The sequence below is a fragment of the Perca fluviatilis genome, chromosome 3 (assembly GCF_010015445.1).
Source record: "Perca fluviatilis chromosome 3, GENO_Pfluv_1.0, whole genome shotgun sequence".
NCBI lineage: Eukaryota > Metazoa > Chordata > Actinopteri > Perciformes > Percidae > Perca > Perca fluviatilis.
The window spans coordinates 40428739-40442918 of record NC_053114.1 but is presented as its reverse complement, the minus strand read 5'-3'; the positions used below and the strand labels follow the sequence as shown (position 1 = coordinate 40442918).

At 39.8% G+C, this 14180-nt stretch overlaps 1 protein-coding gene across 1 annotated transcript; it reads right to left on the bottom strand.

Moving 5' to 3' along the window:
• Window positions 1-2290: 2290 nt before the first annotated feature.
• aph1b (APH1B gamma secretase subunit) lies at window positions 2291-13990 on the bottom strand. Its single transcript, XM_039795777.1, has 6 exons — window positions 13697-13990; window positions 10279-10449; window positions 7832-7905; window positions 4453-4575; window positions 3637-3764; window positions 2291-2745 (listed from the first exon to the last, which is right to left on the bottom strand). The coding sequence occupies exons 1-6, from the start codon at window positions 13807-13809 to the stop codon at window positions 2578-2580; spliced, it is 777 nt and encodes a 258-aa protein (XP_039651711.1). The 5' UTR covers window positions 13810-13990; the 3' UTR covers window positions 2291-2577.
• Window positions 13991-14180: the final 190 nt, after the last annotated feature.

Here is a 14180-nt window from a genome sequence, read left to right as displayed (position 1 = left end):
ATTTATATTAAATTTGGGAGTTTAAAGCAGTGTTGCGACATTACATTTTTTTCCATTTATAGTACTTTCATTTGTTTCACCTGCCAGAAGGTGGGATGTGCACACAATTACTTTTATTAATTACGTTTACCATGTTAGTAAGGGTGGGAATCACCAGAGGCGCCATGATATTATGACCATACTTTTGTCATCGTGATAATATCACAATGACAATTTGAAACATATTGTGACATTCTGCGATATATTGCAATTTAATAACTTTTTTTGTCCCCCCCCCCCCAACTTCAAATTATGTAACCAAAGGAAAGCTTTGTCAACGTCTGTTTTATCTAAAACAGACACATTTCTCTTTTGGTTCATCTAACATTTGATTTTATTATTCTAGTACCAAAACGTATATCATAAAAGATCGATACTCGACGCCCGTGGATTTATACAGCATTGCCACGGAAAATATCACGATGCGGTGCTGTGCTCGCTGGTTGAGATGTTTTTCCCGTCGCTCTGCATACGTCATCTCCTTCATCGCTCCGATTGGTTTTAGGTCTATCCAACAGCGGCGTCCGTTGGTGACGCCCCTTTGGAAATGGGCTGTGAATGAACCTTCCCCAGACCCGCTCTCAGTTACAACTGAGAAGGGGTCTGGAGTCAACCAGGCTATACAAATGCACCATCTAACAGCCAAATGCTGGTCAAATATATATTTGGTGACTTTGCTTCACTCACCAGACAAAAAAAAACAACAACAATGGTTTTCTATTGAGTGGCTGGTAAAGATTTTAACATTCACTAGCCATTTGGTCAGTGGACCAACAATTTATTTTGTGTTTTGGAATGTATTGGACACATTTTGCTGTAGCTCCTGCACTCGCTCACAAACAATTTTTTTTTATTTTTTTAAAAAGCAACAAAGAATTTGAACATTCAAAGATCCCAGAGCCAACACTTCCACCTATTCATGGGCGTATTTACGAATTTAGAGTTCAGTGTGGGTTTGTGTACACAGAAGAGTGAGAAATAAAGTACATGAGCCGTCTGCTAATCTATTTAGAAGCTGAGAGTTTTTATTTGACTCCAGTTCCCTTCAGATAAGGACTTTAGTATCGTGGTACTTGGTGATATTAAACATTTTTCTTCTCAGGTTGCTGACAGCTGCTGCTGCTGCCACGGGTACCGATTAAAATGTTCTAATTCCTGCGGGACAAAAACTTGTGATAGGTTAAGAGCGATTTGTGGTGATAAGCTGAGAAATAATAAATGACGACACAACCATGCTAATTAATTTTGTTTAACCCTCCTGTTGTCCTCGGGTCAAATTTGACCCATTTTCAAAAAGTTTCTCTATCAGAAATTTGGGTTTCTTTCAACCAAATTTTCAAAAAGAAAATTAGGTGGATGGTTCCATACGACGCTCTTCACAAGTAAAATAAATGATCAGGTCACTACTTCCATTGAATTTGGGTGTTTTATTCAATTTTATAGCATTTAAAAAAAAAAAAAAAAAAAAAAAAAAAAAGATAAAATAACTAAAGAAACGTCAAAAAAAGCGCAGAAAAGAAATCAAAGACATCAGAAAAAATGACAAAAATGTAAGGAAACGTGACAAAAGAAATGTGGAGGCAAGTGATAAAAGATTTTTCGAAAAAGATGACCAAAAATGCTGAAAAAAAAAAAATGTTTTAATTTTAAATTTTCACCCAGGAAAACTAAAAGTTGCATGGTCCACGGGAAGACAACACGAGGGTTAAATGAAATGTTTGTGCGTTTAGCCTTTAAATTAGTCACGGTTATCTTTGATGAAGAGCAAAAAACTCAAGCGTGGAATCAAACAACTAAAGGAAGTCACGGTGACTTAATACATATTTCCAACAGAAGTAATTAAGCCGTGACCTCAAGACAACTGGCATAAAACTAATCCAGCCAGTCCGCGTGTCCCCTCTCAGCTTCCGTAGATCGTTCATTCGGTTTTCATTTCAAAATCAAAAGGCAAGTTCTTACACGGATTAAAGAGATCGCATCATGAAAAAGGGGGTTAAAACGTCTCACTATCTACACACCAGGAAATTAAAAATGCATAAATATTTACACAAAGAGTTTTTGTTCACAAACGATAAACCCACCCTTTGAAAGATTTGACACGTCATTTGAAAGGAAGATAGCCGTCAGAGAAGTGGAAAACATCGGAATATGTACAGAATGTAAAGAGTGACGCCAACTTAAAATACCGTTTGTAGGTATGTTGTTTCTTTTAGAGCATCGGGCAACAAACTGGGAACACTTAACAGCCAGATATCAGATATACTGTATTTTTGGGATAGAACCTCATCATACAAACAAACTAAGCCACTGAGCTGGAATCTAAATCATCTTTTGTTTGTCCCTTTCCTTCAAGGAACTTCCACTGCTTTTACTTTCACGTTGTTTTTTAGATTTAAGATGATGAAATGCCTCTTAAATGAAAGAGCAGATTAACACTGCTTCTTTGCGGTGTTCGGTGTGTGTGTGTGCGTGTGTGTGTGTGTCTGAACTCGGTGATCTTTGGATAGAGAGTCCTGCACACTGCCAGGGCGTGCTGCGTTATCTGGGCCGGTGGTTGGCGAGCAGGAAGTCCCTGTCTTTGCAGGTGATGCAGAGTTTGAGGTTCCTGAGGGAGCCGCCGGCCGAGTAAAACGCCCAGACGCCCATCAGGAACAAGATGACGTAGGTGGGAACCAGGCTGCCGACGTACTCGGGGTTCTGGAAGGTCTGTGCGAGAAGATGAGAGACGGATATTAAAAACAATACATACAGTGCTCAGCATAAGCGAATACACCCATGCTTAAGTTGACTAAAAAGAGGAATAAAAAAAGAATTAAAATAAATAAAAATAAAAATCACCTTTTGGAAATTGATCTTAATGCCTTAATAAAAAAAATGAGGAAAAGTCCAAACTTTCAGGACACCAATTTTCTTTGTGAATGAATAATGTATCGTAAATAAATAAAATGTTCTTCCTTAAAATACAGGGGGCATAAGTGAGTACACCCCTATGTTAAATTCCCATAGAGACAGGCAGATTTTTATTTTGAAAGGCCAGTTATTTCATGGATCCAGGATACTATGCATCCTGATAAAGTTCCCTTGGCCTTTGGAATTAAAATAGCAGCTCCCCCCCCCATCATCACATACCGTTCACCATACCTAGAGATTGGCATGGGGTACTTTCCATAAAATCAACTCTCAATGCAAATCAAACCAGCTATTAGGCTAACTGAAATAAAACCAACACTTCTACCACTATTACGGATCCAAGCAGACTTCTTTTATTGCACACATTTGAGACTAAAACAATTCTAATAATTTGGAGTGCTTTGCCCCGAGTTCTGAAGGGCTGCTACAGCTTTTAAAAGCCACCAGATCTCACTGTGTTAAAGCCCCCAAGCTTCCGATCTTTTTGGCGGCACAAATGGAAGGAAGGAAAGAAGGAAGGAAAGAAAGAAAGAAAGAAAGAAAGAAAGAAAGAAAGAAAGAAAGAAAGAAAGAAAGAAAGAAAGAAAGAAAGAAAGAAAGAAAGAAAGAAAGAAAGAAAGAAAGAAAGAAAGAAAGAAAGAAAGAAAGAAAGAAGCCCAGCCCTCAACCCACCCCAGCAACACTCACCAGACAGGAAACGGTGAGGTGGCTGATGACGACAGCAGCCACCGCCCACCAGCGCTGCTTCTCGCAGGCGTCAAAGAAGACGACGCCCCAGAACATGTGAAGCAGGATGATGGCCAGGGTCATGAAGGCTGAAAAAGGAAAAGGGTTACGTGCGGGACTGCGTAAACTCCAGCTAAACTGTACCTCAAATGAATATCGGTAATGCACCCACTTTTCTTTAACTTCAGAGGAAAGAGGCAGGAACAACTTTACAGACTAAATACATTGATGTTTGGGTGGGACAAAGACACAGACACACACAGACACATACAGACACACACAGACACATACAGACACACACAGACACACACCAAGAAAAGTACACACTAGGGGGTTATCGTCATCGCGTTATCAACTGTCACAATAAACATTAACGCAAAAGGCTGCGGCATATCGCGAAAGACATTAAAGAGAGTTTTTGTGTTTAGTGGAAAGAAAACATCAGTAGAGAACTGCACTTTAAAATGTAGCTGTCATTCTTTTTTAGTGGTTCCTTTTATATTCAATGTTCAATTTGTGAAATAAAAGAATGTTGGAAATTATTTCCTTTTTGTTTGCTTTAAACTCAACAAGCAATTTGTTGTATTTTAGCAGAATACTGAAAGCAGCAGAAATGCAGAACTGAGTAAACTTGAATATCTGTTTATTTATCGCAATTAATGTTATCGCGATATTCCTATATTTTCCTCAAATCGTGCAGCCGTAGGACACACTGTAGCTGACAGCTGCTGAATTTGGTTTTGTCCAAAAACTGGAAATGTCTGCGTGCATTGGTACCTGAGGACAGGAAGTAGTGCTGCGAGTCCCCGTGGATCCCGACAGTCCCCGGTCCCACAGAGTCCGCCAGGATGTTCACCACCGAGAACGCTCCGCTCATGAAGCCGAAGCCGAGTCCGGACACTGAGGCAAAACGACAAAGACAGAGGAGTGTTTGGAATAAGAGGGAAAACTTGGCTTCATCAACCATTTCAAGGTGGCCTTTGCAACCATTGTGCTGATATAAAGTGCAAGCAATTCAGACGTCAGAACTCATAAGGTGTATGACATCAAAACATTTACTAACTGTAACACTACATCTGTTGTGTACCGTTTGTCTTGTACATGTGGCTGCTTTTACATCGTCTCCGAACACAAGTATGCCATCAGAAAAGCAAATTTAGATTATCCGATGGCTAAACATTTTTTCAACGTACATAACAGCGAGCCAGATAGCCTTATGGTTGAAGGCCTTGAAGCCATACATAAGAACATTCGGGGTGGTGATTGGTTAAAACTATTATTGCAGAGAGAAACGTTTTATCTATTTAATATGCAATTTATCCAGGACTCAAAGAGATTACAGTCCTATTTCGTAGCTGTCCTCACTCATATGCTCTGTGTTTTTGTGGGGGAAAAATCCTGGAAATTTGTAAATGCACATTTCCGGAGAAAACAAACCCATGTGACGCGTTCGTCCAATCAGCTGCCGGTTTTCATTTCTTGGGCAACATTACAGATTAGCGCCGCCTGCTGTTATAGAGATGTATTACGTCTCCTCTCGTTTTTTTGGTCTGTTCTGTGGCAGTTTTTTGACTGATCATATCGACGGGGTTTTCTGTCAACGGTCGGCCGTCGGCTATATGTGTCCCGGCCATTAGACATACCTTTTATAGCTAATCATGTTACAGACCTGATATCAATAAACTTAATTAGTCACTAGATGTTCTCCAAGCTGAATCTTTTCAAACCTGCTTGCTTTTTTAGCCATTTGTCGCCCCCGTGCCAACTTTTTTGAGACCTGTAGCAGGCATTAAATTTTAAATGAGCTAATTAAGTGGATAAAAGTGTAAAATTTCTCAGTTTAAACATTTCTATGTTATATATTTTCTATTGTGAATAAAATATTGGCTCATGTGATTTGAAAGTCTTTTAGTTTTCATTTTATTAAAATTTTAAAAACATCCAAACTTTTCTGGAATTCGGGTTGTACTTGGGTGGAATGATTTGCTTCGCAGCAAGCCTGTCTGAGAGTATCGTTCCCAGTTTGTTTACGGTTAGAAGATGGCTGTGTCTCATGTTACGTTGTACAAATCACAACATGTAAACAGGAACATGTTGGCGTTATTTTGTCACTTATTGGGAGCAGTAGGCTAGTTGGAACCAGTTACCTGCAGGTTCTGTGCTAGGCTAGGCTACCTGTGGAGCGGTCAGACAGCGTTACAACACGCACGGACACGAGAAGAGTATGTATCGACTTGTCTTACTCTGGGGTTACGGTGAATAAGCTGAACTCCCAATAAGTCGGCGTGTTCCTTTAAGTTTTCTTCTCTTTTTCCTTTTTCTGCTTTGCACACCCATGTGTGTTTTGTTTTTGGTTTTTACTTTGCATTTGTAAAGTGATGTAAACTTTCTAGATGTTGTGTTGTTACTTTGGCCAGGTCATCATCAAAAAAAGCGAATTAGTACGCTCATGAAACATGAACGTGCACACACGTATTGTTTGTATCACAAACACGGTCGGTCAGTGAAGGCGCAGTCGTAGCAGTAGCCGTCGTTGCCGGTAACGTACTCGTACGACAGAGTGCACGGACCGAAGCTTTGTGACTAGCATCTAATGACCACCAAGCACTTTCTTACCGCTGCTGCCGTCCAGTGTCTTCCTTGAACATGCGCTGCAGAAGCAAGCACCCGGTTCCAGGCACCAAGTGCTGAACGGCTTCCCGTCTCCACCCTTTTCCTCTTGTCCTCTATTCATGCCCAGCGCCATTTGTTTTTAACTCCTTTCTCAACTAATACTGTATCTGCTGGTACACGATCCGTTGTGCCTGCACGATCCGTTCTGCACATGCGCAAGATAATACTGTTTTACCGAGGATATGACCTGCACGATCTGTTCCACGCTAGCCTATGGCTAGCCTCCACTGGGAAGCTAACGTTAGTTTAGCTAACAGCTAATTCGGCTAACCGCTAGCTGACAGCTAGATTCAGTCTAAAATAACGTTAAGTCAAACTTAATGGGAGAAGCAGGCTACAGCTAAATTAAGACTTTACAGTAATAACAATAAAGACAAGTATTGAGTGATTGTATTTTAAATGTGCACAAGTAAAGTAGAACTGACGTAACAGCTGTTATACATGTTAACAGTTATTTTCAAGTTTTATTTTGAGTGTCTTTTAAAGTTATTACATGCTGTCTCAGCTAGCGGTTAGCCGAATTAGCTGTTAGCTAAACTAACGGCACTGGCTGTCAATCGGAAGCGGTGGAACAGATCGTGCGTGTCGGAATCCGATAACACGCGCATGGCCGAACATTTTGCGCATGCGCAGAACGGATCGTGCAGGCAGAACGGATTGTGTACCGACAGTATCTACATGCTCCAAGTTTGATAAACTTTGACTCCTTTTTTTTTTTTTTTCGCATTACCACGGAGACCACACGCACTCTCGCTTTTCAGCAAAGACCCGCCCTACTTTGCATCTGATTGGCTAGAACTCGTTTCATTGGTAGGTGGAAGTTCGACGATTGGCTAAATCTAGCGCATCAAAAGCAAATCCCATGTGGACTTTTTAATTGATTAACTTTTTCTAAAATAGTCATACGGGCACTAACAAACAAAAACTGTTCCAAACATTTTTCTAAATTAACTTTTATTAGTTATTAAATTTAACTTCATGAAGAAGCGAAAAGAAATATAACCACTTTGCCATTAAAAACAAAACTGAACTATAATAGTAGCTGTGTTATGGGGGATAAAAAGAAAAAAAGAACGGGCTCCAGTCGGGCTCGGGCCGAGAATTCTGATAAGCTGTCAGACACGGGCCGGGTTAGGGCACGAGCATCTCGGGCCAGGGCCGGGCTAGGGCCTAGATTTTAAGCCCGAGCAGGGCTCTAAATTTCCAGTACAGTAGTTATAAAATATTTGTTTAAAAGGTCATTTAGAAGCAGAAACCGTGTCTCGCTCAGAGAGTTTGTCCATGGTATGATGCATCTTGACATAGTGCTAGTACTTCCATGACAAGTAAGCTGAATTTGATGTGTAAAGTTAATATAGTTATCAGGTGTTGTTCCGCAGTGGGGACGCATGAATGACACTTTTTCCAAAGCGTCATGCAAACACAGTCAGTGTTGAGTAAAATAAAAAGACAGATAGTGATGTGAAGTGCAGACTAACTGTACCGTAGGCCAGCTGCCGTATGGAGATCGGCATGGTTTCCTCCTGACTGAGAGTGAGGAGGCCTTCATTAGCTTTCCTGAAGGAAACACACACAAACACACACACATCCATCAGCGCTTTAGCTCCTAGTTTCACTGTGGGGGGGGAATGATGACGATAAAAGTGCAGAGGTTTTTTACACAAGTGTAAAGGTGACTTCATGTTATAAAAAAAAAAAAAAAAAAAAAGTCTGTCAGATTTGTTTCTCTATATGATTTTATATCATTGTCTCAGTTTTCTTATAGACTTGTGTTAACGGCTATTTGTTGTTTTGTCATTTCTTTCTGTTAAAAAAACAATAAAAACTACTGATTACAACAAAAGTTTCAAATTAAAGAGTCCTTACAGTGTTTATGTCCGATATCTGAGCTTTGACACGAAAAAAGACATTCTTTTCTTTGTCCGTTTTGTTTGTTGTTGTCGTCATTTTGTGTTATTTTCATGCAGAATCACCTCCACTTAACAAATTATTACCTACTGAACTACTTTCTACTAACATTGACCATTTCAGAAAGAATGTCGTGGTGTTTTATATTTTGGAATGTTTTTCCAATTGCCACTGGTTTCCATCTATTTCACTACAGCATGAACATCTTTCATAGACGAGTAGTCAAGATACTGTTGCTTTAATTAAAAAGAAACTACAGTGGCCTCTAGTGGCTGCTGGTGTTCATTAGCAGTGACATTACAGTAGCTATGTCCCAATATCCGACTACATCTTAAAGCTATAGTGCGTACTTTCTGTCGCCCCCATGAGGAATTTTAAGTAATCACAACAAAACTGTCGTCACGTCTACATGCTATAAGCCTTCCATGATCACAAACACCACCCCTCCTCCACGCAGTTGCAATTAGCCAAGGAGGATACGGAGGATTAAAAAAACATGATGGACTCTTCAGAAGATGTAATTATCTTCACTTCAGTTTCTGTGCGGGAAAGTCACCGGACCCCACAATCTTCTGAACATAGCCATACTGAGAAATCCAGAGAGAGTTGTGTGGAGCTGATAGTCTTAATTAGCTTTGTAGCAACTCATTTGGCAATGGCTGGAATGTAACCGACGTTCATTAATATCAAAAAGTTACACACTAAAGCTTTAACTCTAAGCAGTGTGGGACAAAATTGAGTAATCTCAAAAAGTCAGTGTTCACATTAAAATAAACTTCATTTTTGAGTGTGCTGCCTGTTCATGGACACTATTGATGGAATGCACAAAGGAAAGGCAGCTGGTATTTTGGCAGTGGAATTTTCAAGTTGCTGTTTGATTGACTTCCGAATGCATTAAGTACTTTCATTTGTTCTATACCACTAACTACAAAAACTGTAAAAAATAAATAAATAAATAAATAAAGTAGTATGGACTTTAGGCACAGCAATTGTTTGATCTTAGTTGATCTAGTACAGGATTATGTTTACAATTTCCTCCCCTCCTTTAAACTTCACACGCATCTCAACACAAGCAGTAAAAATCCACTGCTGACTGAAGATACTAAATAATCAAATGAAAAATAAATGTATGCCAAAATTTAAAACTCATGTAGGCCAGGAACAATTATTACATAATTGTAAAAAAATAAATAATAAATAAAAATAAATTCTCCATAAATCGCGGTTTTCTTTTGTTTAGATATGCCAAATTAAAATAATAAATAAATATATACAAGTGATTATTGGTCGGACTGTATTATTATTTCAATTGTTAGTTGTTGGCACTTGGCCCTATTCACGTTCATAACAACAAAAAATTACAAGAGGGGATAGAGTTAGGAAAAATGTTTGATGTTAATAAGGAGGCTGTGTATTTGCGTTATTACTTTATGTGGGTCACATAATAATAATAATAATAATAATAATATAATAATAATAATAATAAATTTAATTTATATAGCGCTTTTCATGGACTCAAAGTCGCTTTACAGGGCAGGGTAGATTATAAAAACATAAAACAAGTAGAACAAAACAAGTAGAACAAAACAAAATTCAGATGAAAAAGGGAGGGGGGCGGGGGGGGGGGCTATGGGTAGGCAGAGTTGAAGAGATGAGTCTTGAGGCGGGACTGGAAGATATAGGGATATAACCCAAAGATGTATCCTGGAATTCACAACAAACTTTAATTTGTTCAAAAAGTAATGAGTTATGAGTAAATTTTAAAAATTTGACTGAAAGAGACAATTATATTGTTGATTGCAATTATTTCTGAGACAATTCATTGTAGAGCAAAATTTGGAATTGTTACAGCTCTTACAATGAAGAATGAGATGGAAATCTGATAACAATCATAACGGTAAACGGCTCCGGACCAGTTGAAATGAGTCACACTGAATATAGTCAGCGTGAGACGGTCCGTGTTATAACAAAGACTGTCGAGAACATCAGACTCAGGCTGGGAACTACGTGGCAGCGACTTACTTCAGCAGCTTGTAGTAGGCGAAGCGGAAGGTTTCCTGCAGCAGGACGGAGAGCACCACGCCGAAGATGAGGAGACCTTTCTGCTGTGTCGCGCTGTCCTTATTACTGATCTGAACCGAGATGAACCACACAAGAGAGGCCAGCAGCAGAGACACCAGCCAGAAAAACGCTCTGAGATGAAAAATAAACAGATTCACAGTTACATATAAGAATGAAAAAGCTCAGTAACATGCAGGTGTGACAATAAGTCAATTATGGCAACTGAACAGGGCTGGGTACTGAATTTAACACTTTTTAGGCACTGACCGAATTTCCTCCTTAGTATCGAAAAATGCCTCGTCATTCAATACCCAATTTTAAAGTGCTCACATTATGCTCATTTTCAGGTTCATAATTGTATTTAGAGGTTATATCAGAATAGGTTAACATGGTTTAATTTTCAAAAAACACCATATTTTTGTTGTACTGCACATTGCTGCAGCTCCTCTTTTCACCCTGTGTGTTGAGCTCTTTGTTTTAGCTACAGAGTGAGGCATCAACACTTCTGTTCCATCTTTGTTGGGAGTTGCACATGTGCAGTATCTAGGTAAGGACTACTAGCCAGTCAGAAGCAGAGTATGAGGGCGTGCCACGCTAGCAGCTAGGTGAGCATTATAACGTGTGTTACAAAGTGACCACGTCTGTCTCTGAAGTAAAGGCTGGACTACAGTAGAGCTGTTTGGAGCAGTTTGTGAACAGTGTTTTCTGTTGGAGATGGTAAGTCCCTTTGGGGGGGGACTTTGGGCTTTTCACTTTGTAAACCTATAACGTGCACAAAACAGATATATAACACAATAAAGGAAAGGGAAAAAAGCCAAAAAGCATAATATGAGCACTTTAACACCTAAGGAGTAAATCTCATCAGCGTCAGTGAGCCAATACGCATGCAGCATGCTTCTACGAAGATCTAATAATGTCGGTGATTGGCTGTCATAACTACACATCGTAGAGACGCACAGAAAGAACTCAGTTACACACAGAGACGGGGCTCACGTAGCAGGAGCTAAAAAATAAAAAGATTTGTGCCGTAATGTTTTAATGTAATTTATTTACGTTTCGGAACAGGTATTGGTATCGATACCCAGCATTATACCTGAATGTATTCTTTAGTTCGATCTCAGTCCAGTAACTTGTCAATTCTCTATGTCCAGATGTTGCCTAACATCTAAACTTAAAACAAAAAGTAAGGAAATTTGTGTTTGGTAGATTATTTCTCTGCGGTAACAATGCTTTTTGGCAATAAATCTTATACCGTTGGAAAGCCTGTTTAGTTCCCTTTCAAATGGTGCCCCATTTGTAAGGAACATTACATGCATTTGTGGGATGAGCAGCAGAGCTCAGTATGTGGGTTGCGCCCAAGAAAAATTTGCCAAATCGTCTCTGACAATGCCAAACAGCTATTGCTATTGACTCTTGTTTTGAGCTTCTGGTACCCCCAGGTGCTGACAATCAGTGGCCATCCCATATCTCCACAGTCTGGGACCAAACTCTATCCTCCAAGATGACAATGCTCGTCCCCACAGGGTGGGGTTTATCAGAGACTACCTCCAGAATGTGGGAGTGGAGAGGATGGAATGGCCTGCCAGCAGTCCTGACCTCAAGCCCATTGAACCCTTGTGGGATCAGCTTGGGCGTGCTGTTCGTGCCAGAGTGACCGACACAACCACGTTGGCTGACTTGCAATAAATGCTGGTTGAAGAATGGGACGCCATCCCACAGCAGTGTGTGACTAGGCTGGCGTCCAGCATGAGGAGGAGGTGCCAGGCTGTTGTGGCTGTATATGGTTCTTCCACACGCTACTGTAATGTCTTGTTCCTTCAAACTTCAATCATCCAATCCACCAAACGAGTCAATGGCAGAATAAGCTGTTTGGCATTGGCAGAGAAGATTTGGCAAATTTTTCATGGGCGCAACACACATACTCAGCTCTTTTTTTTTCATCCCACAAATGCATGTTCCTTACAAATGGGGCACAATTTGAAAGGGAACTAAACAGGCTTTCCAACGGTATAAGATTTATTGCCAAAAAGCATTGTTACCACAGAGAAATAATCTACCAAACACAAATTTCCTTACTTTTTGTTTTAAGTTTATATTGAGGTGACCTGTTTATGTTTTATTAAGCCTTCCTTAGTAGTCACAAATGGCTGTGAATGTGGATGCAGACGACGTGTGGCTTTTTGGTCTATAAAGTAGGCTATTCCCACAGGGTATTCACTTCACTTCGGCATTTTTGGCACGACAACAGTATGGATCAGGTACAAAACCAGGCTGAAATGTCCTTTAAGGATGCTAAGCAAGAGACAGCAGGACATGAACGTTCATTTGTTTGTCATTGACATTATTAATGGCAGGCCACTGCATTCAGCACTGACATAAGATAAACCTTAAGTGAACCCTAGAGCGGAAGTTCGGTAGTAAAAATAGATGTAAAACCGAAAGAGGTTCTGAGCATTTAAACAAAAAGGGCATTTACAAGTAGCGTTAAACGAAAAGATAAGATCATGTTTGGAATCTAAAACTGGATATCGTCACCTTCCTAATATAATGGCCTGTCATTTTTGGGCAAAAATGATTTTCTTGCCTAAATCCTAAATCATCTCCTCATGGTGCTGGCCACCTCTGGTAAAATTGCCTCCACCCTCAGCTGAACAGGTCATGCGATTCTACACCTTTAGTATAATGGTCTATGTCAAGAGTGGGACTTAGGCAGTTTTATTTAGCCTAAGACAAAAGACAATGCGACTTAGGCAATTTTACAAGCTTTTCAAAATGGCAGCCGCTTCAAGAAGAACAAAAATCTACCACTCTATCACTGAAGTCATTTCCAGGATGCAGGGCTCGTCCCCGATAGATAAGTGATGAGGTTTCTGTGCATGTAAACACACTGATTGTTGACAGAGTTGAAGGTTTAAAATTGCTTAAGTCACAAAGGCATTCATCCCTCTTGTTGCATAACTGACATATATTGTTATTAGTATGTCAATAGTCATCTATTGTCATAACATTTGAGTGAAATTATATAATATATATTCAGTATTTGGTTCAGTTTGTGTTTTCTGAAATTATACATTATTTTAGGAAGGTGACGATATTTCAGTTACCGTATCTGTTGTTTATTAGTGTATATGTGTGAGAACAAGCCTGAAAAACAGTCTAGTATTTACTTAATGTATGAAGAATAAGAAAGAAACTAGCAAGATGTCCGAAAATGGAAGCTAATAGTAGCAGCTAGCTCATGAAGCGGTCTGTCTGTTAGCTAGCAAGCTAGCTCTGGTACATCCTGTGTTTTATCTAATTAAACACGACAGTAACCCCCTGCTATGATGAAGATACGTTAACTAGCCTCCATCTTTGATAAATATAGATTAAGGCTCACCCTGCTATGAGGAAAATGACCCTCAGTGGATCCCGGGCGATTGTAAACAGGAACAAGGAGATGGCTGGGCCGAAGGCGATGAAGGTGCAGCCGAAAAATACCGCCGCCGTCATGTTTGTCTCTTTGTGTGGGCAATTAGCGGCCAGCAGCGCCTTGTCTTACTCCTTTAAACGGTGGTTTACAGATGTTTCCTGTAAATGCTAATAATCGCAGCCTGATGGTATAGTTGATGGGACACTGGCTAGTTCATTCTGCTTCCACCAGCTGGCTAGCGTATCACATGACGTCTCTTCTTCTTCTTTAAATGTTTATTCAATAGATTTGGTGCATTACCGCCCCCAACTGGAATATCTAATATTTACATTTTTAGAAAAAATAAATAAATAAGTAAATGATAATGACAATATTAAATACATTTTTTGGCTTGTTTTTCTCTACTTAAACAGAGTTTTAAGGAGTAGGTCTCCACTCCCAACTTGGCCAC